Source organism: Urocampus carinirostris, chromosome 2, assembly GCF_059441175.1.
Source record: "Urocampus carinirostris isolate Australia breed hairy pipefish chromosome 2, RoL_Ucar_1.0, whole genome shotgun sequence".
NCBI classification, from domain to species: Eukaryota; Metazoa; Chordata; class Actinopteri; order Syngnathiformes; family Syngnathidae; genus Urocampus; species Urocampus carinirostris.
The window spans coordinates 37570381-37594107 of record NC_142350.1 but is presented as its reverse complement, the minus strand read 5'-3'; the positions used below and the strand labels follow the sequence as shown (position 1 = coordinate 37594107).

General features: G+C 37.2%; 1 protein-coding gene across 18 annotated transcripts in view; it reads left to right on the top strand.

Moving 5' to 3' along the window:
- The window catches only part of rims2a (regulating synaptic membrane exocytosis 2a), a 196700-nt gene that overhangs the window by 99338 nt on the left and 73635 nt on the right, over positions 1-23727 (top strand). For 11 of the 18 annotated variants that reach the window (XM_088326414.1, XM_088326411.1, XM_088326418.1 and 8 more), the window contains 8 exons: positions 13386-13597; positions 15598-15717; positions 16799-16898; positions 17005-17128; positions 17805-17851; positions 19335-19447; positions 20861-20908; positions 23174-23304. In XM_088326414.1, the coding sequence (XP_088182540.1) occupies positions 13386-13597; positions 15598-15717; positions 16799-16898; positions 17005-17128; positions 17805-17851; positions 19335-19447; positions 20861-20908; positions 23174-23304 (895 nt within the window). Of the gene's footprint in view, positions 1-13139; positions 13208-13385; positions 13598-15597; positions 15718-16798; positions 16899-17004; positions 17129-17804; positions 17852-19334; positions 19448-20860; positions 20909-23173; positions 23305-23727 lie in introns of all 18 variants that reach the window. The other 7 variants (XM_088326413.1, XM_088326412.1, XM_088326428.1 and 4 more) reach the window with 2 other exon arrangements.

Genomic DNA, 23727 nt, shown 5'->3' with positions numbered 1-23727 from the left:
CAGGAAAAAAAAGATGGTTTTTTTCACATGACAGTGACAGTATGTAGTGTCAGATACCATTGATATTGCCATAGTAAGTTGCCACTAGATGGAAAACAGTGAGTCTGTTTGCGTGTATGTTTGTGTGTGTGTGTTTATGTGTGTTTTTTTATTTCTTTGTTGAAATTTTAGTGTACTTTAACTGAATGTTCAGCTCAAGTATGTTACAGGTTGGTGTGTTGAAAATGTACGCTGAATCATTGTCATCAAAATAAGTCATTGAATGTTCTGATGAGAGAGTAATGATTGAATGGTGGTCAGGTTTCCTTTCCGGATTACTCATGCTGGGCATCTAGGTACATGTAATATTCTGCGGACAACCCGATACTCAGCCTCACCAATGTGCCAATGGTCTTAACTGGTTAAAACTGGATAATGTGTGCAAGAAAGCTTTTTGATAGGAAGGCCACAGGCAAGGACAGTCAGAGCAACTAAGTGGATCAGCTCAAGTATCTATCTAATATCTGAGAGGCCTAATTAACAAGCCACATATTGCTAAACCCCAAGTTAATATAAGTTTACAGACTTGCACAACCTGAATCACTTTTGGGATATTGCTGTTGGCCATACGATTCAAATACTGTAAGTTGTTTGAAATACTGCCCACGGGTTTATTTTTCAACTGCCAGCATGCTCAAATCCAGCGCTGGACTGTGATACATGGATATAGCTTGGTAAATATATTATGAAGATAAAGTCATGTTTAATGCACTCCATTTACTGACTAATATTTGAAAACTTTGCAATGAAGCATATTTTAGCAAAAGAACAGTCATTAACATTGTCTTTGTTATCATTAAAAATCATTTACTACTGAAAAAGTTGCCCAGAAGTTGCTCATGAAATTTCATCAAAATATAGTTTTTCAAAATTGTACACATATTTGCTACTCTTTGTCCATGATATTTGTATTTGGCAACTGTTGTGACCCCTGATCGACCCATCCCAGCCTGGGTAATGCATTATTAATGTAGGGTTTGTGACTGTAGGTAACTACTTTAAAAAAATAGAGAAGGATTTGGGCCGTTTTGGGGCTCGTGTTGGTTTTGTCTGCACATGTCTTCCATCTCCATATGCCTATTTTGTTCAATCACTACGAATGGTTGCAAAATACATGAAACATCCGTTTAAATTGGACATTTATGGTATTAGTCAAAACAAATATTGGGGTTAACTATTTTTAAATACTTTTTTTCTAATCTAATTTCTTGCACTTTGATTATGTTTGGTATATGCCCATTTAACATTTTAACTGACATGTGCATTTTGTCAATGCATGCAAGCTTTACATTTGATACTGAATCAAATCACTAAATTATTTTCCTGACACATTTTTACAAATAGATTTGAATTCAATTTAGCTCAATGATTTGTGTTAAGATTTAATTGCTATACAGGAAAGCCCTAGTTGAACATGATTTTGAATGACTGCTATATGCATTAACTTTTAAACTCAAAATGTTTACCTCCACACATTTGTTCGGCAGGCAAATCAAAAGTAAGGCAATCAACTTGCACCTAAGGCCAGATTGGCAAAGAGACAGAATAGAGGGTGCAAAGCACCTTTTGGCCATATGTGGTCTGTCAGCATCTCAGTGTTTGTGCACTCAGCCTGCCTGGCCCAGGAGATGAGATGTAATAGCCAGCTAAGCAGGGCGCTTTTTATACTCTCCAACCTTCACAACCCCAAGGGTGATCCTAGATGGAGGAAGCTTGGATGGAATAAGAAGGAGTGAGAACGTGAGAGGCTGTGCCAGCTGTAATAGGTCTGGCTTGTGCCTGCACAAGCTGGTTACTGATTTACTGCTATCAACCTCTCCCTGTTTTTGTGTTTTTTTTTTTTACCCTTTATCGCTTCCCCTGACATGTTCTCTTATAACAGTGCAAAGCAGACAGAAAAAGGGACTGGGTGACTAACTAAGGCAGCCGAGTGGGGTTTGTGCAGTGATAGCCAGACGGTCAGAATGATTCATAGAGTTGGTGATTGTTTTTTGCAGCCTAGTATGACAACGTGAAGCTAACTAGTTCATATAGTGTAAGGCAAGGTACAGGAACCTTTTTGGATCAAAGAGCCATTAAAGCAAAACAATAACTTTTACTCAGTGAAAGACACACTATATACAGTATTTAATGACAAAATTAAATAAAGCCGCCAAATCTGATCTCCAGACAAAAGCTTATTCTTTAGTGCGTTTTATTTCACAGTATGGCATTTGATAATTTCATAAAATATGAAATAAATATTGCCCAAGCGCGGCACGGCGGCTAAGCGGTTAGCTCATCCGCGGCACAGTTCTGAGGTGATGGGATCAAATCCAGCCACCAGGCTTTCTGTGCAGAGTTTGCATGTTCTCCCCGTGCTTGCGTGCGTGTTCGCTGGGCATTCTGGTTCCCTCCTACATTCCAAAAACATGCATGTAAGGTTATTTGGCCGAATCCAAAATGTCTCTAGCTGCGACTGGCTGGCAACCAGTTCAGGGTGTCCCCTGTCCACGGCCCGAAGATGGCTAGAATGGGCTCCAGAACCCCCGCGACCCTGCTGTGGGATAAGCGGTGCAGATAATGGATGGATGGATAATGCCCAAGCCTGTGTCCCATAGCAACAATCATCTCTCTTACATTTATCTCCCTTAAAGATACTATAGGGCCTATAAAAGTCAGCTTGGCCTGATCGCTGGTATTAAATCCCGACTCAACCCGAGCCCGACCAATTATCTTAATTTACAGGACTGAGCCTGAAAAAAACACAACATTTTCACATTTCATTTGTGAGGACTTGGGAGGAGGAACAGATGAATTATGATAAATTAAAGCATGTATGTCACATGTAATTCTATGTTAAATATGAATGTATAATCATTTACATATTTCATTTTCTATGTCAGCAGATATTACAATAAGTTTTCCATCATTGAGAGTTTTTTTGACAGATTTTTAAGAGTCTATGGGAATATTTAAGGGCCGGGGGTCATTTTGACGGTTTGAAAACCCTCCCCACCCGGGCCGAAATCTGGGTCGGGTTGGGCTTGAACTCGGGCTTAAGATCTTCCCTCTGGTCTCCCTCCAGCAGCTAAGGTCATTTATGTTCAATTTTGTCATGAATAATTGCTATTAAACAAAAAAAATATTTTTTGTAAAAATGTCACTAAATAATACAAATTAGTAGAATACAGACGTATTTAACTTCAGTTATGTGACGTGGTCACAGATCTAACTTTGGGAATCGGCTGGTCATCATTCCTCCTCTATTCCATTTTATAAATGTGAATATTCGAAATATTTCAAATCTACAAATATTGCCTGAAAAGTCTTCATGCACATTGTTGAGCATTCGTCATTTTTTCGTAGCATGAATTGAATATGCGCTTCAAAAAAATTCAAGGAAATAGTAGAAGGCAGACATCACACTTTTATCCTGCTTCTTATTTGCAAAGATACATTGAAACAATCCTGATGTCATTTTTTTCTTACAAGCATTAAAGATAGAGGTCTTACAGCCTTGAATGTACTGTATCAATACTATTAATCGTTATTAAACAATAATTATTCATCCGTTTATTAATCTATTATAAGTCAAATAATGGTACCGCTAAACTGGTCCACAGGCTTATGTTTCTTCCTGGAGTTCTTTGAGAATTTTTGCGCAAATAATTTAGGTTTAAATCCTGTGGGATTATTTCTTAAGTATTTGTATAGATAATCACATCATTTTAAAATGTCGGGACAAGCCTCTTTTTTGACACTATCGCCTTGGTAACAAAGTGTACACAATTTCACTCATGCCTCTTTTCTGTTCCTCTTGAGTTAGAGTAAAACCAACATGTATAATTAACGATCCAATTAATAGTTTACACTGTTTTTTATTGAGCTGTCAAAGTGATGCAGAGCACGCTGGTGGTGAACCTGCACTCCTGCGTTCATCCTGAATCAGCACTTTGGGAGCCACGCTGAACAGGCAGGGCTGAGCATAGACTGCTGATCTTCACAATTCACTACTGTGATGAGTTTCCGCCTCCCCCTAAAAACACCATGCATTGTTGGGAGATCAGAGCACAATATTGAAGCTCTAATGTTGAAGCACAAGAGAGAAAATGACCACTGTGCAGCCCATGTCTGGTGACACCCTTGCCCACTTGTTTTAACAAGAGGGTCAACAACCCAATGGCTCAGAAGCCGTAACCCATGGCTCCGTAGCTGGCTCCTCAGGGCTACCGAATGGCTCCTTGGTGCGTTTCCAAAGGATTTTTACAAATTAAAAAGTTGGGGCAAGAAAGTACTGGGGCGGCAGTAGCTCAGGAGGTAGAGCGATCGTCTTAGGATTAAGGGATCCCAGTTCGAATCCCGGCTTGTCTGTGTTACATGTCGAAGTGTCCTTTGGTAAGACATTGAACTCCCAATACCCCCAATAAAGCAGGTTAGCGCCTTACATGGCTGCACAGATCACGGTCGCTATTGGGAAATGTGAAGCACACTGTAAAGCGCTTTGGGAAGTCATTGACTTGAAAAGCGCTATATAAATGCAGAACGTTTCATTTCATTTCATTAATTCTAATTTTAATGGTTAACGGTTTCTGTAAGAGCACAAACATGACAAATACTTTTATTGTTTCCCAATATTGTGAAAATTTGTAGCATAAAAATAGCATTTCAATTAGGGGTGTAACAATGTACTATGAAACAAGAGGGAGGATCAGCTGGTACAATTCATGGATGGGAAGTGACAAGTTTGACTGCCACTCACTCACTGGTATTGGGTTGTAAGAACACAGGATACAGGTTGTCACCTCCAACGCGGTAATATATTGTGACGTGCAGTTGTGATTCTCAGGCTTAAACTCCTGCCTGGAGAATTTACCTGCAATGCAAAACTTCGGTGAATCTCTCTACTGCTTTTTTACGTTTTCTCCACTGTCCCCTGTGTTAGAAGAGGTCCGCCTTTTGAAGGGGCAGTATCACACGGTGGGTGGCTGTTTTAACAATATGGCTGGTGTATGATCGGACATGGACCCCAATGGTAAAAAGAGAAAATTTACTGCACAGAAATCGATCTTAAACTTTATTAATGTGATTTTATTTACTAAACCTTTTCAAAAGGCTGCTATTTTATGTTTTATAAATGAATGCTGCGGTTTATTGCACTCTTTTTGTTGACCGGATAAGGAACATGTTATGCTGATTCAATTTTTTTCCTCCAAATCCTCAAAATAAAAATGACATAGAAATATTGATTTTGTTATTGATTTACTTAATGTTATCAAAAGAATGAAACATACGTAATTGATTAATATTGTAATAAAGTTTAGCTTGGTTCGGTATCCTACAACAGAGTGGTAACATGCTTCATTTTCCACATGATGTGCTGCATCCGACTACGTCATTTTGCTAGTAGACTAATATAGCTAATATAGGTCCATAAAGCATGTGGTGCATTCATTATAAGGCTTTAATTTTTTTTTGCGGCTTTTTTTTCGTGGTCCAATACTGCTCACTCAAACCTTCTGGGGTGCTGACCCGTTTTAACAGAAGTAGATGATGGGTTATCGTTGGGATTTTTTGATATCAGTTTAATCAACGTAACATTGCAGTAATTAATGTGAGTTATACATCCCCAGATAGAAAAATCTGGCCTAAGGCAAGGAATTTGTTCAATGAAATTTGTCTACCACGCTGAAATAGTCTCCAGCGTTGATACTGCTGACACCAAAGCAGCTGAGATGATGATCACTGTTGTCAGCTGTTGTTAGAGGGTCACAGAGGCTAACGCCTGTCAAGGGACACTCAGTCTTTTATCAAAATGCGTAATTCGTTTGCACACTAACATCTGATGGCTGCGGGGTCGGAGCTAATGATTTGGATGAAGACAAACGCGTCTCATAACAATTAGCTTTGAGGGATCTTTGGTCCACGTGCACTTTAGCCTAGACCTATATGAATAACAAGAAATACCTTAATGTTCTTAATAAAACAAAAATAAATGATTACAGTACTACTATTGAGTCCTGATGTTTGCCACGCCAAGGTTGGGGGGTTACTTTAAAAATGTAATCTGATGTGGTTACTAGTTACTTGTTAAACAATGTAATCAGTGATGTAATCTGTAAACCACATTATTTTAGTAATAAAACTTGATTACTGTCAGTTACTTTTGGATTACTCTGATACCAGATATGCTGATAAAAGTAAAAATAAACAGAATATAAATACAATTTCTACATTTTGTTCAAGATAAATGAGCAATATAACCTTGAAAAAGTGATCTACTGGTCATTCCTCTAATACTATATTAATTTAGTGATGATCGTATTAGGGCAATTGTTTTACTCATTTGATTTTTTTCTCAAGATGTTATAAGGAATATTTCAATGTAATGTGCAATCATTTCACATAGTATTTTCTCTCATCTTTTTAATGCATAACATTTTTAGGGCATCACTAGCCACATATAGTGTCAATGTAAGTTTGTCAAAATAGTGGTGGATGTATGTTGTGTTTATGCCTCATCTTTTGCTGTCTCTTGCGTCAGTGATTGAAATTAGAGACAGAGCTAGCGCATATTTCATGCTGAATTTATTTTGGAACGGCCGTCCCATGAGCCTGATGGTGGCATACTGTGGCATCTGTAGCCACGTCATATGCTAATGCTGCAATGTGCGCATCATGTACACTATACAGGTATGTAAACACTCTTTTACGTAAAATGCTAATCCTGCAAAGTAATCTTTATTTTCACTAAATATTTAAAAAGATTACTGTCATTTTATAGCATCTTTTTTTCTCTGTATTAAACTTAATACAATTACCGTAAACTTTAGGATGCACCAGATTATAAGATGCACCCAGTACGTTTTTAAAGGAAAATACATTTTGTGAATGACTTTAAGCTGCATGTGCCCACTTTTAATCATGAAACATTTACAAAGAAACATTTCTAATAATATATGGTACCATTACCCCTTAATGCTAAATATATTAATCAGAGAAACATCATAAACAATCCTAAACAAGATTCCTAATATGTATAAAGTCGAGGTAACTCACCATTACGTCGCCTGGCCGTCTTTAAGTTCTTTGAATGTCCATGAAAATTGCTTTTTTACATCAAGGACAATCCATAAAATCCAACCATGTCAAATATTTACTCCAAAACACACGATAATGTTGAGAGATAAATAGGAACATTTCTGCTTCATTGGTTGTTGCTTCTTGTAATGTTTGTTTCGCCATATTATTTCAGTTTACAAATGAACAGACTCGTAAAATTATTCCCAATATGGTAGTTAGCACTCACATTTGATTTACAACTCCTCCATGATGAGGGTTAGTTCATGCTAGTATTATTTAACCACAAAGGGCAAATTAACATTAAACCTGCGTCCTCTTCAACACATATATTCCACGAGTCTCACTCTTACCTTTACCGCGCAGGCGCTCCTGATGGCCATTTAAAAAAATGCATAAATTAGCCGCATCATTGCATAAGCTGCAGGGTTGAAAGCTTGGGAAAAAAGCCGCGGCTTATAGTCCAAATTCTACATTACCTGTTTTTTGTTTCCTAATGGCGTAACGCCGTTACATGTATTCCGTTACCTGTTATCACCAAATTCATACATTTAGAATGGGTGTTCCCTGTCAATGGCAAACAGCTATAAGCAGAAGCTCACCTTTCATATTGGTCCTATTGTGTGATTTAAATGTGGGTCAGATGCACTTGTGTGTCACTGTTATTTGAAACCCAGTTACACATGACTGGAGATCTCTGACACTACTGATCCTTCTTTGATTAAAAAAAGACACAAAACTCTACCAGTAGTAGGCGTTTCTAGTGAAGTTTGAACTATATTGCATGGATCGTTTTGTCAACTTAGTTATTGACAATCACATAGTGAAAGGAAGACTTGAAAATGTGACAACAGAATGAAAACTATTAAATTCAAACAAAACAAAACAGTTTTCATCTAGTTTGCCAGGACAACAGACTCAACAGCATTATTTTAGGAGTGTCAATGCCCACTGCCTCCTTAATGGATTCCGTCAGTTGCGGTTCTGCTACGGTCTTCCGCAGGATTTCCGCAAACTTTCTATTTTTTCCGGGTGCTGAATGTCGACTTTACACAAGGCAGGTAGGAAGTCAGGCGTCAAATGGATATTTTCTGTGTTATATGTCCTAATAAAGCTGTTTACAAAAAAAGCAGTCAATAAATGAAACATACTGGACTGTCTCAGAAAATTAGAATATTGTGATAAAGTTCTTTATTTTCTGTAATGCAATTAAAAAAACAAAAATGTCATACATTCTGGATTCATTACACATCAACTGAACTATTTCAAGCCTTTTATTATTTTAATATTGCTGAATTTGGCTTACAGCTTAAGAAAACTCAAAAATCCTATCTCAAAATATTAGAATATCATGAAAAAGTATACAAGTAGGCTATTCAACTAATCACCTGAATGATCTAATTAACTCGAAACACCTTGCGAGGGTTTCCTGAGCCTTAAAAACACTCAGCTTGGTTCAGTAAACTAAATCACTGCTGATCTGACTGCTGTCCAGAAGACCATCATTGATACCCTCCATCAGGAGGGTAAGACACAAAAAGACATTTCTCAAAGAGCAGGCTGTTCACAGAGTGCAGTTTCAAAGCATATCCACAAAAAGTCTGTTGGAAGGGAAAAATGTGGCCGGAAACGCTGCACAACCAAGAGAGATGACCGCAGCCTTAACAAAATTGTGAAGAAGAGCCGCTTCCAGAATTTGAGGGCGCTTCAAAGACAGTGGGCTGAAGCTGGAGTCCAGGTATCAAAAGCCACAGTTCACAGACGTGTCCGGGAAATGGGCTACAATAGCCGTATTCCCATGGTCAAGCCACTTCTGAACTCAAGACAACGGAAGAAGCGTCTGACTTTGGCTATGGAGAAGAAGCACTGGACAGTTGCAGAGTGGTCCAAAGTCCTCTTTTCAGACGAAAGCAAGTTTTGCATTTCATTTGGAAGTCAAGGCGCCAGAGTCTGGAGAAAGGCTAGAGAAGAGCAAAATCCAAGTTGCTTGAAATCCAGTGTGAAGTTCCCACAGTCAGCAATGGTTTGGGGAGCCATGTCAGCTGCTGGTGTTGGTCCACTGTGTTTCATCAAGTCCAGAGTAAATGCAACTGTGTACCAAGAGATTTTAGAGCACTACATGCTTCCATCTGCTGAAAAGCTCCATGGAGATGAGTATTTCATTTTCCAGCATGATCTGGCACCTGCCCACAGTGCCAAAACCACCAGTAACTGGTGCACTGACCATGGCATCACTGTCCTTGATTGGCCTGCTAATTCCCCTGACCTGAACCCCATCGAGAATTTGTGGGGTATAGTTAAGAAGAAGATGAAAGACACCAGACCTACAAATGCAAATGAGCTGAAGGCCGCTATCGAAGCATCCTGGGCATCAATAACACCTCAGCAATGCCACAGGCTGATTGCCTCCATGCCACGCCGGATTGATGCAGTAATCCGTGCAAAAGGATTCCCAACCAAGTACTGAGTGCATCAATGGACATTTTCAAATGTTTGATTTAGTTTTGCTGTTATAAAATTATTTTTTTTACTTGGTCTGAGGAAGTATTCTAATATTTTGAGATAGGATTTTTAAGTTTTTTCAGCTGTAAGCCAAAATCAGCAATATTCAAATAATAAAAGGCTTGAAATAGTTCAGTTGATGTGTAATGAATCCAGAATGTATGACATTTTTGTTTTTTTAATTGCATTACAGAAAATAAAGAACTTTATCACAATATTCTAATTTTCTGAGACAGTCCAGTATATATATATATATATATATATATATATATATATATATATATATATATATATATATATATATATGTTACACAATTTTAAACCCCCAAAATTATTTGATGAGCCAAATTCAATGAAATACAATCCATAAAGTGGATCAGTGAACGAGTAATATGGTACTGGTTACAAGTAGCGGGGTCTCATAGCTCTCCCCCCAATGCCCTGTCTTATTATTAGTATTGACCCATTCAAGTAGGTGGCAGTGCTAAACTGGTAAAAACTCTCTCCAAAAAAACTACAAATTTGACAAAAACAGTTCTACTTCACTAATTGTACGGGTTTTTAATAGTTTTAAATTGTTGGTTGACATAATTATTGACTGCTAGTGTTATATTTAGTGGAAACTCAAGCTTGCTTAGTTTTGGGTATCACTCGCATTCAACAGTTTGCCATGCAAGTGCATGTTGCTGAGTTCCGTAATTTAAGGTCAGCTGTTTTACAATTTTAAGTTTGTTTTCACTAGCTTTAATGGGATTTTTAGTAGCTACTCTTACTCTTTGCTAAAGTTAGCCTCTTAAATCCAACCAACTGCAGGTCTGACAAACTCTTGCATCGTTGTTCACAGGGATTTACATCGCCTTTTCTACACTGTTTCTTACAGAAATTGATTTTTGCTTACTCAACAGGTTTGTGTATTTCGTCAAGTGTTATCTTAGGCTCCCCACTATGATCCTGTGACCTCTAGTGGTGAATGACCGTATTGTTCGTACTATAAGGTGCACCAAATTAAAAGGTCTGCATCTAAAACATTGCCTTTTGTGATATTTGTTTTATACATAGGGCCCATTGAATTAAGACTACAGTAAAGACTAGGGCTGCACAGAAAAATAAATCAAAAATCAAAAGTATTGTATGTGTGCATTGATCTGAATTGCATGATATCAGGTGCATTTGGATTCAAACCCAGATTGCAGCGAAGAGTGTGCCAGATGCTATACACTAGACTAGACCAATAGAGATACAGAAAACACATAAAAAAGCATACGATTTTATCTCATCATAACACTGATATCAGTCACTGTTGTTGATGTTATTCTTTGGCTGGGCTCAAGAATATTGCCAGATATTAAACCAGTCTGTGCTACAGAAATGGCTGGGGACCACTGAAATACAGCATTGTAAGGCCGACACACAAAATCTTTACAAAGTGCACGAGGTTCTAAACTGTGGGAAATAGTTTAGTCGTTCTGAACTAATTGAAGAGAAAGACATTATGAGAAGTAATTTGGTTGTCCTGAAATATATGAATAAACGCATGGATACATGTATTCAAAACGTTTGTTACTTACAACGCTTAGTTTGACCAGAGAATATGTTAAAAGTTTATATCAATTTTCGATCACTTTCCGTATTCTTATTTCTTTAAAATTTTGGTTCCAACAAAAAAAGTGTGATAATGAGACAAGACCTAATGCTCATTCAAGTGTTATCTGAATTCCTCGTAGTCTAGTGGATAGGATCAGGCGCTTTCGCGGCCTCGATCTACGATCGATTGCAACAAATGTGAAATTGTGAACAACAATCCATGTTCCTAAGGGTTGAGAGTTAGAATTCAGTGCTCTTACCCTTGCTATCCCATTTTATTCCTATTGACTCTGACTGATCAATAATTTCAGATTAATGTCATTGGGTTTCCAATTTTGTTTTCATATAAAGCACACTGGATTATTAAGCACATCATCAAATTCCTGGCCAATTTGGGGTTTTTGGGTGAGTCCCGAAAGTATAGTACTGTACACACGTTTCACAGTGCATACGGTCAATTTGTGCTCTACGCACTTGCGCATTTTTGCCCTAGTTTTATTTATAACCTGTAGTAATTTGTTGGCCGTAAATTACATAATCAGCTTCCTCACATGATTGACGACTGGGAGTTGAGTACAATATCGTGTTTTGTTCGAACTCCAAGGATTTATGGCCACAATCACCCAACTGCTCTGTAAGTCAGTGCCGTTTGAAATATAACAACTGCCATTCTATATAAAAGGCCGTTTGGCATATATAACATCAGGCTCTTACACATGCGCAACTATACTCTCATACAGACACAGTCATACCCATGCATTATCTTACAAACACTACCTCACTCTTCCTTATACTATAATACTCTCATACACACTTTACTGTGCTTTCACACACACAACTATTCTTCTTTACACACACTACTATACTCTCTCACACATACTAATATATATTCTCTCACACTACCTATTATACTCTTTCATGCACTACTATCTTAACACACACACCCACTACTATAGACTCTCACAAACACCCACAAGCACCCCCCATACTATTCTTTCTCACGCCGTTTAAATTGCTAATTACTATAGAGTTTTTTACATCTAGTGTAATAATCATCTCAACTCTCAGTGTTGTCTTTCTTTGGGTACTTTTGGTTACTTAGACCATTCCCCAATGATCTGTGTGTATATGTTAAACAGTTTCATGTCAAACTGAAGTTGCTCCCAGTATAGCAGTATTGTATGTGTGACAGAGTATTGTAGTGTCTTTATGGTGTAGTGTATGAAAGTATAGTAGTATGTGTGAGATTTTTTAATAGTGTGTATGAGATTTAGTAGTATGCATGAGAGAGGATTGTAGTGTTTTTGTATGGATATTATTTTGTCTGTTTGAGAGTATAGTTGTGCATGTGTGAGAGTATGATGTTAAATGCGAGAGCAAGTAAGATTTACTTCTCATATGGTCTTTTAATTCTGCCTATTCTCCACAGTGATTGTGTGATAACCACCTCAACTCTGTGATTTACTCTGGGTACTTTTGGTAACCAAGGAGATGCACACTGATCTGTGTGTATATGCTGCACAGTTCAATATCAAAATGGAGTCGCTTTCAGTATAGTTGTTTGTGCAAGAGTATAGTAGTGTGTGTATGAGAGCATAGGTGTATGTGTGAGAGGCTACAGTAGTGTTTATAAGAGTATAGACGTTTGTATGAAAGAGTATAGTAATGTTTGTGCATGAGTATGACTGTGACTGTACTAGAGTATAGTTATGCATGTTTGAGAATATGATGTTATACCTGAGAGCAAGTATGATTGACTTCACAAAAAGCCTCTCATTCTGTTTTTTTTCCACAGCGGTTTTGAGAATCGGTGCCATACACGCACAGGCGACTTTGTGTACTACGTGTACTTTGTGTCTGAGTGTGTCAGGTTGCTTTGGTGTCTTTACCACTCCCTCTCGCTGTCCTCTCGCTGTCCTCTCTCATGTCCGTAAACCTCCCTTTGCGCCTCACAGGAGATTTGGATGGCCATTGGTGGGACCATGCATCTTGGCATAGCAGCGAGGCCTCCCCAATGTCTTTGGTGAGACATGCGGAGCCCCCTCTCGCCTCGTAACCTCTCTATCCGTCTTTATTTCCTCTTTCCGCCCTCATCCCGCCATATTCCAGAGTCCATTGTCATTTCAGATTTTCTTTGTTTTATTTACACCTTTGCATGTTGTTTTTTCTGTTTTCTTTCTGTTTTTATCCCACACCTTTAGGGGACAGTCAAAGGGGAAAAAGAAAAACAAATGAGCGGGCGTTTTTGTCTGAGCCGGCACACACCTTATCTGAGAGGCAAAAGAAAATGGTGCGCTTTGGGGGACACTCATTTGAAGAGGACTTGGCGTGGTGCGAACCGCAAGTTAAAGACTCGGGAGTTGATACGTGCAGTAGCACAACCCTAAACGAGGAGCATAGCCATAGTGAGAAGGTACTGAGACAAGTTAGTGTTTTTTTTTATTCATTTATGACCTCCCCCGTCTTTGTTTGCTCTGTGTCACTAAGTGTAAGTAGGTGAGATGTTGTTCCAAATCAATTTATTTTACTTTTTTGTGATTAATAATGGCTGCACCTTGCTTTGGTGCGGCTGGGGCACCCTCTTTGCTTGCTACTAGTACTTGCTGTTTATTAAATTAAGAAAACACACACATATAAGACAGCAGTTATAGTAGCAAAGATGAGCACTGACACGGACCTTTTCTGTCACGGCACCGAGGAATGTGCGTCTTTCCTAATCGCATGCTCGTTTTTCCGTTTTGTTGTGTCGTTGCTCTGCAGAGGTCTCGTATAGAGCGACAGGCTAACCCTAGGCTGCCTCTGTCACTATGCTGCCCTCCCCCACAGCAACCAGTCCAAATGAAACCTTCCCTTGGTTCATATTCCACCCACTTTGATTCAAAAAAACCCAACTAATTCTCAGCACACCTTATGGGGCAGTTTTTTTTTGTTTTTTTTGTTTTTTTAATAATAAGACGTTTTTCTTTTTTCCCTTCCAGTGCTGTGTCTGTTTTCACCTCATGTGTGTCTCACTGCTTTGTTGTGCTTGACATCATTTTGATTTCCGTGTTTTGATTTTGTTCCTCTATCATAGGTTACATTTAAAGAGCATTTCACAGTCTCTTAACCCTTTAATAAATTATTTTGAAATCTGGTTGTATATGCAGTGATCCCTCGCTTTGACGCGGTTTACTTTGAACAGTTTTGCCACTTCACATATTGTCAATGTGCACTCTGTTCTGCATTCTGATTGGCTAAACAGTCCAAAAGATAGTAGTAATTGGTCATAATAAAAAAAAAAGTTTACAGTATACAGTAATTGTATTTGGTAAACAAATGATTGGGCCTGTAAGAAGGTTTTGTTCTTTGATTTGAATGAACTTTAGATTATTTGTCTTCTAATTGTAAAAAAAATAAAGATTTCTACTTATCACTGGTTCGTTTTGGAACCTAACCCCCGCGATAAACAGAGGCTCACTGTACTGCCCTTTGTCCCCCCTTGTTTGATCTAATGATGCTGGGGCTGCTTGCTGCTCTGTTTTGGGCACTGCATGATACTCACATCTGCTCCTTTCACTCTAACAGGTTCACACATGCTCTGAAAATTACAATGAAATCAGGAATTCATTATAATCCTATGTTTATTATGATAAGGCAAGGGTCTTGTGAAGGCAAAATCTAAAATAACACATTTTAACCATTCATTTAAGATGTGGTATCTCTGAAGAAAGGGAAGACACAACAAGACATCAGTCACAAGATGACAAAAAGTTCTTTATCTGAGTTCCTTTAAGTTTTTCCAGCTACTGACTAGTTGAATTATTATTTCTCTTTTACTATAGAAATTACACCAAATAAAAAGTACAGTATAACAAAAGAGAAATAGATTAAATAATACAAACAGAAAGTTTATTTTTGTCCTTGCGGAGTAATATTGTTTGCAATGTGAAAAACACACCAGTTGGACTACAAAAAAATCTAGTTAGAAAATTGCTGGGAAGAATATGTCCCATCATGGCATACACTGCTCATTTTTAAGATATGATTATCACATTATATCTACAAATGAAAATGTAATAAAATACTTAAAATTTGAATATTATGATACATGCCAGTGTTTATTTATTGCTGTGCTTTTCACATTAATGGTCTTAATTCACTTTTTCCTTTAGCCTTCGTTAGTAATATGCTTAATTCAGCCAGGACCTCCTTGAAATTGATTTATATTACTGCCCACGTGAGTTAAGTTTGAGACCCCTGCTTTAAAGATTTGAATCATTCATAATCTAAGCTGTTAAACTAAGCACAGCGCAGGTGTGAACTTTCCCCCTCTAAGGGAATAAACACTTTCCCAAGTGTTCCTGTTCCTTGAACTTATCCGAAGTGCTCAGATTCAAGTTTGTAATCAAAAGGTTTGTTGCTCTGACCTCATAGCATCCGGTGACGTGGCAGCCGTCCAAAGACGGGGATCGCCTAATAGGGCGCATTTTGCTCAATAAGAGAATGAAAGATGGAAGTGTGCCTCGAGACTCAGGAGCTTTGCTTGGTCTTAAGGTGAGCTTTATCCAGTTTTGTTTTCTCATACATTGTGCTTTTTTCTATGATATTTTTGTGCTACTTGTTACCACACACACCTTTTTTATATTTTTTTGCAATAATGGATCATGTAATGAAGTCACTTGGGATTTGGGAGAAGAGAAAAAGGGATAGAATAAAAAGAAGAAGCAAAAGAGAGAACAGAAAGAGTGAAAGAGCGAGAATGGGGAGAGTTAGGGAAAGAAGAGAATGGAGAGAGGAAGAGAACGGAGAGAGAGAGGGTGGATAAAGAGAGGGAGAATGGAGAGGGTAGAAACGAGAGGGGGAAGCCAGAGAAAGCAGAATGAAGAGAGAGACAATAGAGAGATAACCAAGATAATTAACAGAGATAGATATCAGTTCACTTTTTAGCTTCATTTTGATATTTTTGGCCCGAGTGTTCTTTAAGTGAAAATGCTTCAAAACCAACAAAGTTCAGGCAGTTCAGTGCCCAGGACAGTGAACAAAAAGGAGAATGATCGGCTGAAAAATCATTACTGATTAAATGAACCTCCTAAAAATGCACTATTATGTCTGCTCAGTGCCTTTTTGCCTTCTTTCTGTCTCCTCAGCGGGAGCAAACACACACTCTGCAGTCAAGCCAGCCAGTCAGTCAGTCCATCATTCAGGCTGCCAGCTTTGCCCTCGCAGTCCATCCTTCTCTGTTCTCCTTCGCTTGGGCCTCAGCCTGTTATATAAAGCCATTTCATTTAGCAGACTTGCCTAAGCTTCTTTGTGTGTTGGCATTCAGCCTCTATCAAGCAGGATTTTATTTGTATGATGAGAGTGGAGTACGGCATCTTGACCACAATACAGTTCTAGCCCACAGGCTTGCATTGTCACAGAACCACAGGACAGCCCTTGTGTGCCCCAAAGGACTAAAGCATTACCTTGGACATGCAAATCGCAAAGATAATCATATTTTTATTGACTGCTTTTCTTTGACAATGCATTTATTTTGTATCATATTTGAAAACTGACAGAAAAAAAACATGTCCAACCAGATGCTTAATTTTTACCAGTGCATATTTGCCGTTACATCTTATCTTTTTCACCACAGGTGGTCGGAGGCAAGATGACAGAATCTGGTAGACTTTGTGCTTTTATCACTAAAGTGAGAAAAGGAAGTTTAGCAGATACCATAGGGCACCTCAGACCAGGTATTGCAAATACCCTGAGCATTTGTATCATTTTTAGGAACATCTGTACCGACTTGAGGACCAAGTAAATTCTTTAATGGAATTAACTTTGTGATGATTTCTACAGGTGACCAGGTGCTGGAGTGGAATGGAAGGCTTTTACAAGGAGCTACGTTTAAAGAAGTTTACAATATCATTTTAGAATCTAAGCCTGAACCACAAGTGGAATTGGTGGTCTCACGGCCCATCGGGTGAGAGCTCACAACTCCAGAAAGTCTATTTTTGCAGTCCGTACAAGTAATTGTCTGTTGTCTGAATGTGTGAATGTATGACTTTTCTTTTTTTTTCCTCCACATCCAATTTCAATCGGTTATTATTTGTGCATTCAAAGTTAAAGCTTTAACAACAAAAGTAAAGCTCTAAAATGCTTTAACAATTGAGACACATATTTATAGACAACCGTTTCATCCTTTTGAGTTAAAGCAGGTCTAAAGTATTAAAGTTAAAAGTTTTAAGCGTAATTTCACTTTGGATATTTCACTTTTGTGTGTGAAAACCAAAGACATCCATTCAATCCCATTTTGCTCCTGGTTGTTATTTTAAAATGTATCTACTGAATCGGCACATTTTTATACTTTTGATAGTGTATTTATGTATTTTTTTTCATTTCTATTTTACATACGTGTGTAGTCCGATCATTCATGTTGGTTCCAATCAGCTTAGAACATTGAACACATAAATAACAGTTTTAAAATCAGTCAGTTCTCCTGTCCGTCCTGCTTAGTGCTGCTCTTGGGTCTGCTGTTTGAATGAAGACTAATGTTGTACTTAGGGTCATTAAAGCATAGCACATTCAGCATTAGATTATCGATTGACTTGACCCCGTACTTTTCTTTCATGCTCACATTTTCTTTTCTCTCCCGCCAGTGATATTCCAAGGATACCAGACAGCACACACGCACAACTGGAATCAAGTGAGTCTTCAACAATTTTTGCATAGTCACACTGTTTTTAAGTAATATGTGTTTGAATGAGTACTGAAATAATCAAGTATAACGTTTATGACATTGAAGTTAACATCCAGGTTGTGATATAAAGCTTTTGAGAACAGCACTAGGCTGTGCGGCTTCACGAGTGCACTGAAAAAATACCTGACAATTATTTACAGTATATATATATATATATATATATATATATATATATATATATATATATATATATATATATATATATATATATATATATATATATATATATATATATATATATATATATATATATATATATATATATATATATATTAAGGATGGGCTATGACAAAACTTGAGTCAATGGAAAATCTTTGTCTGGCTTGTACTGATAAAAACCTCAAGGACTTCTAACTAAAAACACCATGTGAAACGCTGTATAGACTAAATAACAACTGAATAAATCGATATAACCAGGGGTCTGTTGATTATATTGCAAAATAAATAATTACACTTTATATCAGGGGAGGACAAACTATGGCCCACAGGTTTTTTAATCTGGCCTGCCAAATTAAAAAAAAAGGAAAATGATAATATGTATAAAATGTTTTTTATATTATTTTATCAGGCATCAAAGTATTTAATTATCATAGCCATATTGCAATTTGTGTTCTTGAATGAAAATTATCAAATGTTGTGCTTGAAAAGGGGACGTCATTTATTACGTTGCTCTAATTCTGAATATTTCAAAACCAACTTGATTAAAAGGTCTATTTATGGATAAACAATAAATGTACTTGTAATGTCAGCATGTTAATTTATTACTGCTGTTTTAAAATAGACTTGTCTCATTTTTTTGTCTTTTATTATTTTTGCATGAATATACTGTTTACAAAAAGGCCAAAAATGAGATACTTATCTTTCAACTACCAGCAACAATATGAAGACAATTGAATAAACCATTTATTTCCTCATATATTGCCAAGTTATTGTAGTTACTGTATTAATAGATACAACAAATATAATAAAATAATAATAGATGGATAAATAAATAGGTTTTATCCTTCTGGACCTTCAGACAAATTGTTAACCCGATACGGGCTGCCAATCAAAAGGTTTCCCCACCCCTGCTCTGAATCAATAATCTCGAGTTGAACTAATTACGACTAAATAAGTAAAGGTGATATAAATGACTAAAAGATTATCATTGAAGCTCCAATACAATCGGGATTATTTGTGCGACCACACATTTTGATATTACAACATCATAAACGGAAAAAAAAACTAGTAATGCCCTCTTACAGACTCTTTTAAAACCTTTTAAAAGTCCAACACAGAACCAATATGTCACATTTCAAAATTCTTATGCCAGGTTTAGAATAATACTCATGTGTAGGTTTGTTAAATCTTCATTAGTAACTACTCTAATTATCCATGCTCCTTACCTATGTTTAAATATCCACATAGTTTTCTTTATTTCATATTACAGGTTCAAGTTCTTTTGAGTCCCAAAAGATGGATCGTCCGTCCATTTCTGTCACCTCCCCCATGAGTCCCAACATGCTGCGGGACGCCCCCCAGTATTTGTCAGGACAGCTTTCAGTAAGTGACTTTAAGATGACGAATAATCTTGAAGTCGATGTTTGATTCCCGTGCACACATTGACAGAAGTCGATGTGTGAGTTTGTTAAGGCAAACCAAACACAGTCACATTTTTTTTCCTCTTTATGATCTCGAAGTGATGCAATGTGTCCAATTGGTGTTTAAAGACCCTCCTGGGATGAATGGGTTAAACAGTTGCACTGAAATGTGTGATCAAATAAGTATATCATTCGGGCCATTTACCCCAAAAATGGGATTTGTGTGCATGTGTGTCCTCTATCAATGACACTTTTCACGTGACCAAAACGCTACATTTTGTTGAGATATACCCTATTTTCCGCACCATACGGTGCTCCGAATTATTAGGTGCACCTTCAATAATCAGTCTTTGTGATATATATACTTCATTTATGAGTCGTACCGGACCATAAGGTGCATCAAATTAGTACTACAGTAAAGATAAATAGGTACCATATTTGTGCATTAATTGATCAGATGAAATATATCACTCGTCACTATTGCGAAATGTAGATGCAAAGGGAATTAGACCCGATCGTGGCGGGCAGAGCGCTGAATCCTATACACTAGACCACTAGCGATAATAACTGTACCTGAAAAGTCATTAGGTTTTATGTCTTCATCGCAATATTTCTTGTCACGTTACCATGTTGATGTTGTTATTCAGTCGGGCCAAGAAAATATTGTCATACATTAAACTGGTCCGTGGTACAGAAAAGGGTGGGGACCACTGAAATGCACTATTGTATAGCCGACTCGCTAAGCCTTTACTAAGTGCACGAGATTTTCAACTGAATTAAGAGAAAGGCATTATGGAAAGTAATTCGGTCGTCCTAAAGAATAAAAATTAGCGCATGGCCGCACGTGTGCAACTATTGTCACTTACGATGCTTAGTTAGAGCTAATCGAAGATGAAACATAATTTTAAACTAATTTTTCACTTTCTGTTTTCTCATTTCTCTAACATTTGTATCTAGTACTGTAACTAGAAATTTGTTATAATGAGCTAAAATGCCTTTTACTATGTCGTCTATGTCCCTAGTGGCCTGGTAGTTGGGATTTGGCCCTCTTACTCTCGATATTTTTGCACAAAAATGATAATATGTCGGTATGCATTTTCTATTTTTCCGTACATAATGTGCACTGGATTATAATCCGGAAAAAAACGGTAATATTATTGCAATTTTCAGAAGTCTGAAAACAAGGCAGATTTGGTCGGAAAGATTGTGCAATATTATGTTATCTCTGTAAAAAGTCATTAGGATATGGATGAAAACACCAAAAGAAGAGTGCACACATCTGTCTTGTGTTCAAGTGAATTGTGAGTCAATGTTTTTCCGTGGCATTTTGGTTTTATGGCATTCCCTTTATTGTTTTGTAATTTTGCTTATCCAGAGCCAAAGCCTTAGTAGAAGAACACCGCCTATTCCCCCTAGGGTCCAGGTAATGGGCCCCATCTGAAGGGCACCCTCTATTTGGTCTTTGCTCTTTGACTGTTGACTGGCCTTTTTTCTGTTTTCCATACTTGGGAAAGCGCATTTCGGGGAAAACTAATGCTTTGTGTTTCCCTGTTAGTGCAGTGCCTTGTGTTGCATTCTTCTATATGATTTTCCACTCACACCATTTTTGATTCAAGTTATGATGTATTGCCTATTTTAACCCATTCATGTCAGTTTGCCTCGTTCAGTGCATGCACAACTAATATACATTAAGGGTTACAACAGTTCTTAAAGCCTGGTTAAATTTGCTGATTTGGAAGTTTTGTGATACATTTGAGACCCTGCCATACACGGTGCAGAGTGCATGGGGTTGTTTAAAGGACAGACTAGTTTCCAACGTGTTGGGAAAAATGCAACCCAAAAATTCCTGAAGTAATTTTGTGTTTTTATCACACAGTATAAAGATATTGTTGAATTTAAAATAAAGAAGGAAATGGACCCTCACCTTCAGAAATAAATGGTAGAATGTTTTTGCTTTTTCAAACAAAAATCTGTTTAGATTATTCTACAGCTATTTTTATTCTACAGCTATTTCGTCGACATTTCCTGGTTTGTGTTTGTGTTTAAGTGTATCCATTTTTCGTTAAGTTTTTATGGAAGTTTCATTGTGGCATTTAAATTTAATTCCAAACTCCAGAAATGTGTGATAATACCGTACTAATCGTAACTTTTGATTTTTTGGAATTTAATACTTAATGTATTTAAAGCCATCTTAGGGACAGAGTGGTCCTACTACTTTGCTCCAAATGTGTGTGTTTATCCCAAATATCAGCACAATATTACAGTAAACCACACATTCACATCAGCTAATAACAACATTCATTAGTGTTAAAAACTTCCATGGATAATGCAAATCTCAGGCGTAATGCCAAAACCTCAGAAGCACAGACTTACAATTATTAATTTCTTTTTCAAATTTGCTTGGTTTTGTTTGGCACGAACTTGTTGGTGTCATGTCCAAATCAACAACAAATCATCTTAGTTGTGTCTTTGATGAGGCAATGCTTATCGTTTAAGGCATACTCGACAATTTTGAAGGTTTTGGTTTGACTATACCAGGCGAAAATAAAGATTTATTCTAAACACACACAGTTTTGGAAAAAGTTGAAAAGTATTTATTTAGTGGTTGCTCCATTGGTAAAAATATACAACAATACCATGAGAGGTTACTTCCTGTTGGTATCAGCTAAACCTAATATGTCTTATTGTTATTATGCAAAGACAAGTATTTTGATGCCTTCAGATAAAGGATGTGCATTTTAAATTGAAGGGAAAGCTAAAGTTGTTCCACGACCACCTAACTCTGCCTGTACAATTCAGGCTATATTTTGGTCGATTTCTTGCCTTGTGAACTTTTGACTATTCTTATCTTTTTCTTAAGTTTTTAACATGTTACCACATTGTATTGACTTGGATGCAGTTGTTAACTATGGTTTTATGAACCCCTTGCATTTAGATCCACATTTTCTCGACAAGCTTGTCTTGGCTATGTTTCTTTTTTAATGCTGCATGGATGGCTGACAGTTTTACTTGCTGGTGCTAACTTTCTCCATGATCATATTCTTGGAGAAGTATGGACAAAAACTTAGAAGATTTCTTTATTTTTCATCTCATCTAATTGCGTTAGAAGTGTACCTCTTCTAAGAGTCCATACTTCCGTTTTACCACCTTTGATTACTCTTGAACGAGCATGATTGATTTGTCAATATCAGTGGCTTTTGTCCAATATCTGAGACATTATTACAAACAATATAATCACAGCTAGACAGCGTTATTTATCTTGAGCACGTGGTGGCAATGTTCGTGCAAATTTTTGGTAGTTTCTCACTTCAATTTTGTATAAATGAAGCTCTGATGAATTACAGCCAATTGCCTACCATAGTATGAATTTTTAAGAGAAACCTCAAAATAAATGCTCATCTTATTTACAACAGTAAAGTCTTGTCTACGTAGGCCAGGACTTCCTGAATTTGAAAGTATAAAACAATAGTTATTGTCATTAGCAGTGCTCACCATTTTTTAATGATCCTGTTTTGTTCTTTACAGCATGTGACATGTCATAGGGATTTAATTAAAAACGGTGCTGAATGAAAAGAAAAACAATATAGTGCTTGCCAAGGTTTAATATAATTAGTTAAGGTATATGCTCCAGGATCATTCACTTTGTGCCGTTTCCCAGGTGAATTACTTTTGTGTTCTCCACCCGCAGGTCAAACTGTGGTACGACAAAGTCGGCCATCAACTAATAGTCACAATACTGGGAGCCAAAGACTTGCCACCAAGGGAAGATGGTCGCCCCAGGAATCCTTACGTCAAAATCTACTTCCTTCCTGATAGGAGGTGAATAAAAACCCCTCTCCCATATAATGGCAATCATTAACTGGCTTTCACACTATGATAAAAATAAAAATATTCTTACTTGTTTATCATTACTATATTTTTTGGACTATAAGGCAAACCTAAAAACTGCAATTTGACCAGAAATTTTCAAGTGTGCCTTATAACCTGGTGTGCCTATATACCGCAGAATATGGTGGATAACATTTGTATATTTTTTAAACTGTATATTGTAATAGTGCATTGATTGTGCAATGATTTGAACAATCGATTAACAACGCTGACAAAAATGGCAAATACTTGTATTAAATGAGAATTGTACCCCAGTAGTGGCGCTAAGAGCACCACTACTTTACCAGTAGACCACCAGGAGTACATATGACTTATGAAAAGGCATTAGAGCTTATCTCATTATCATACAAATTT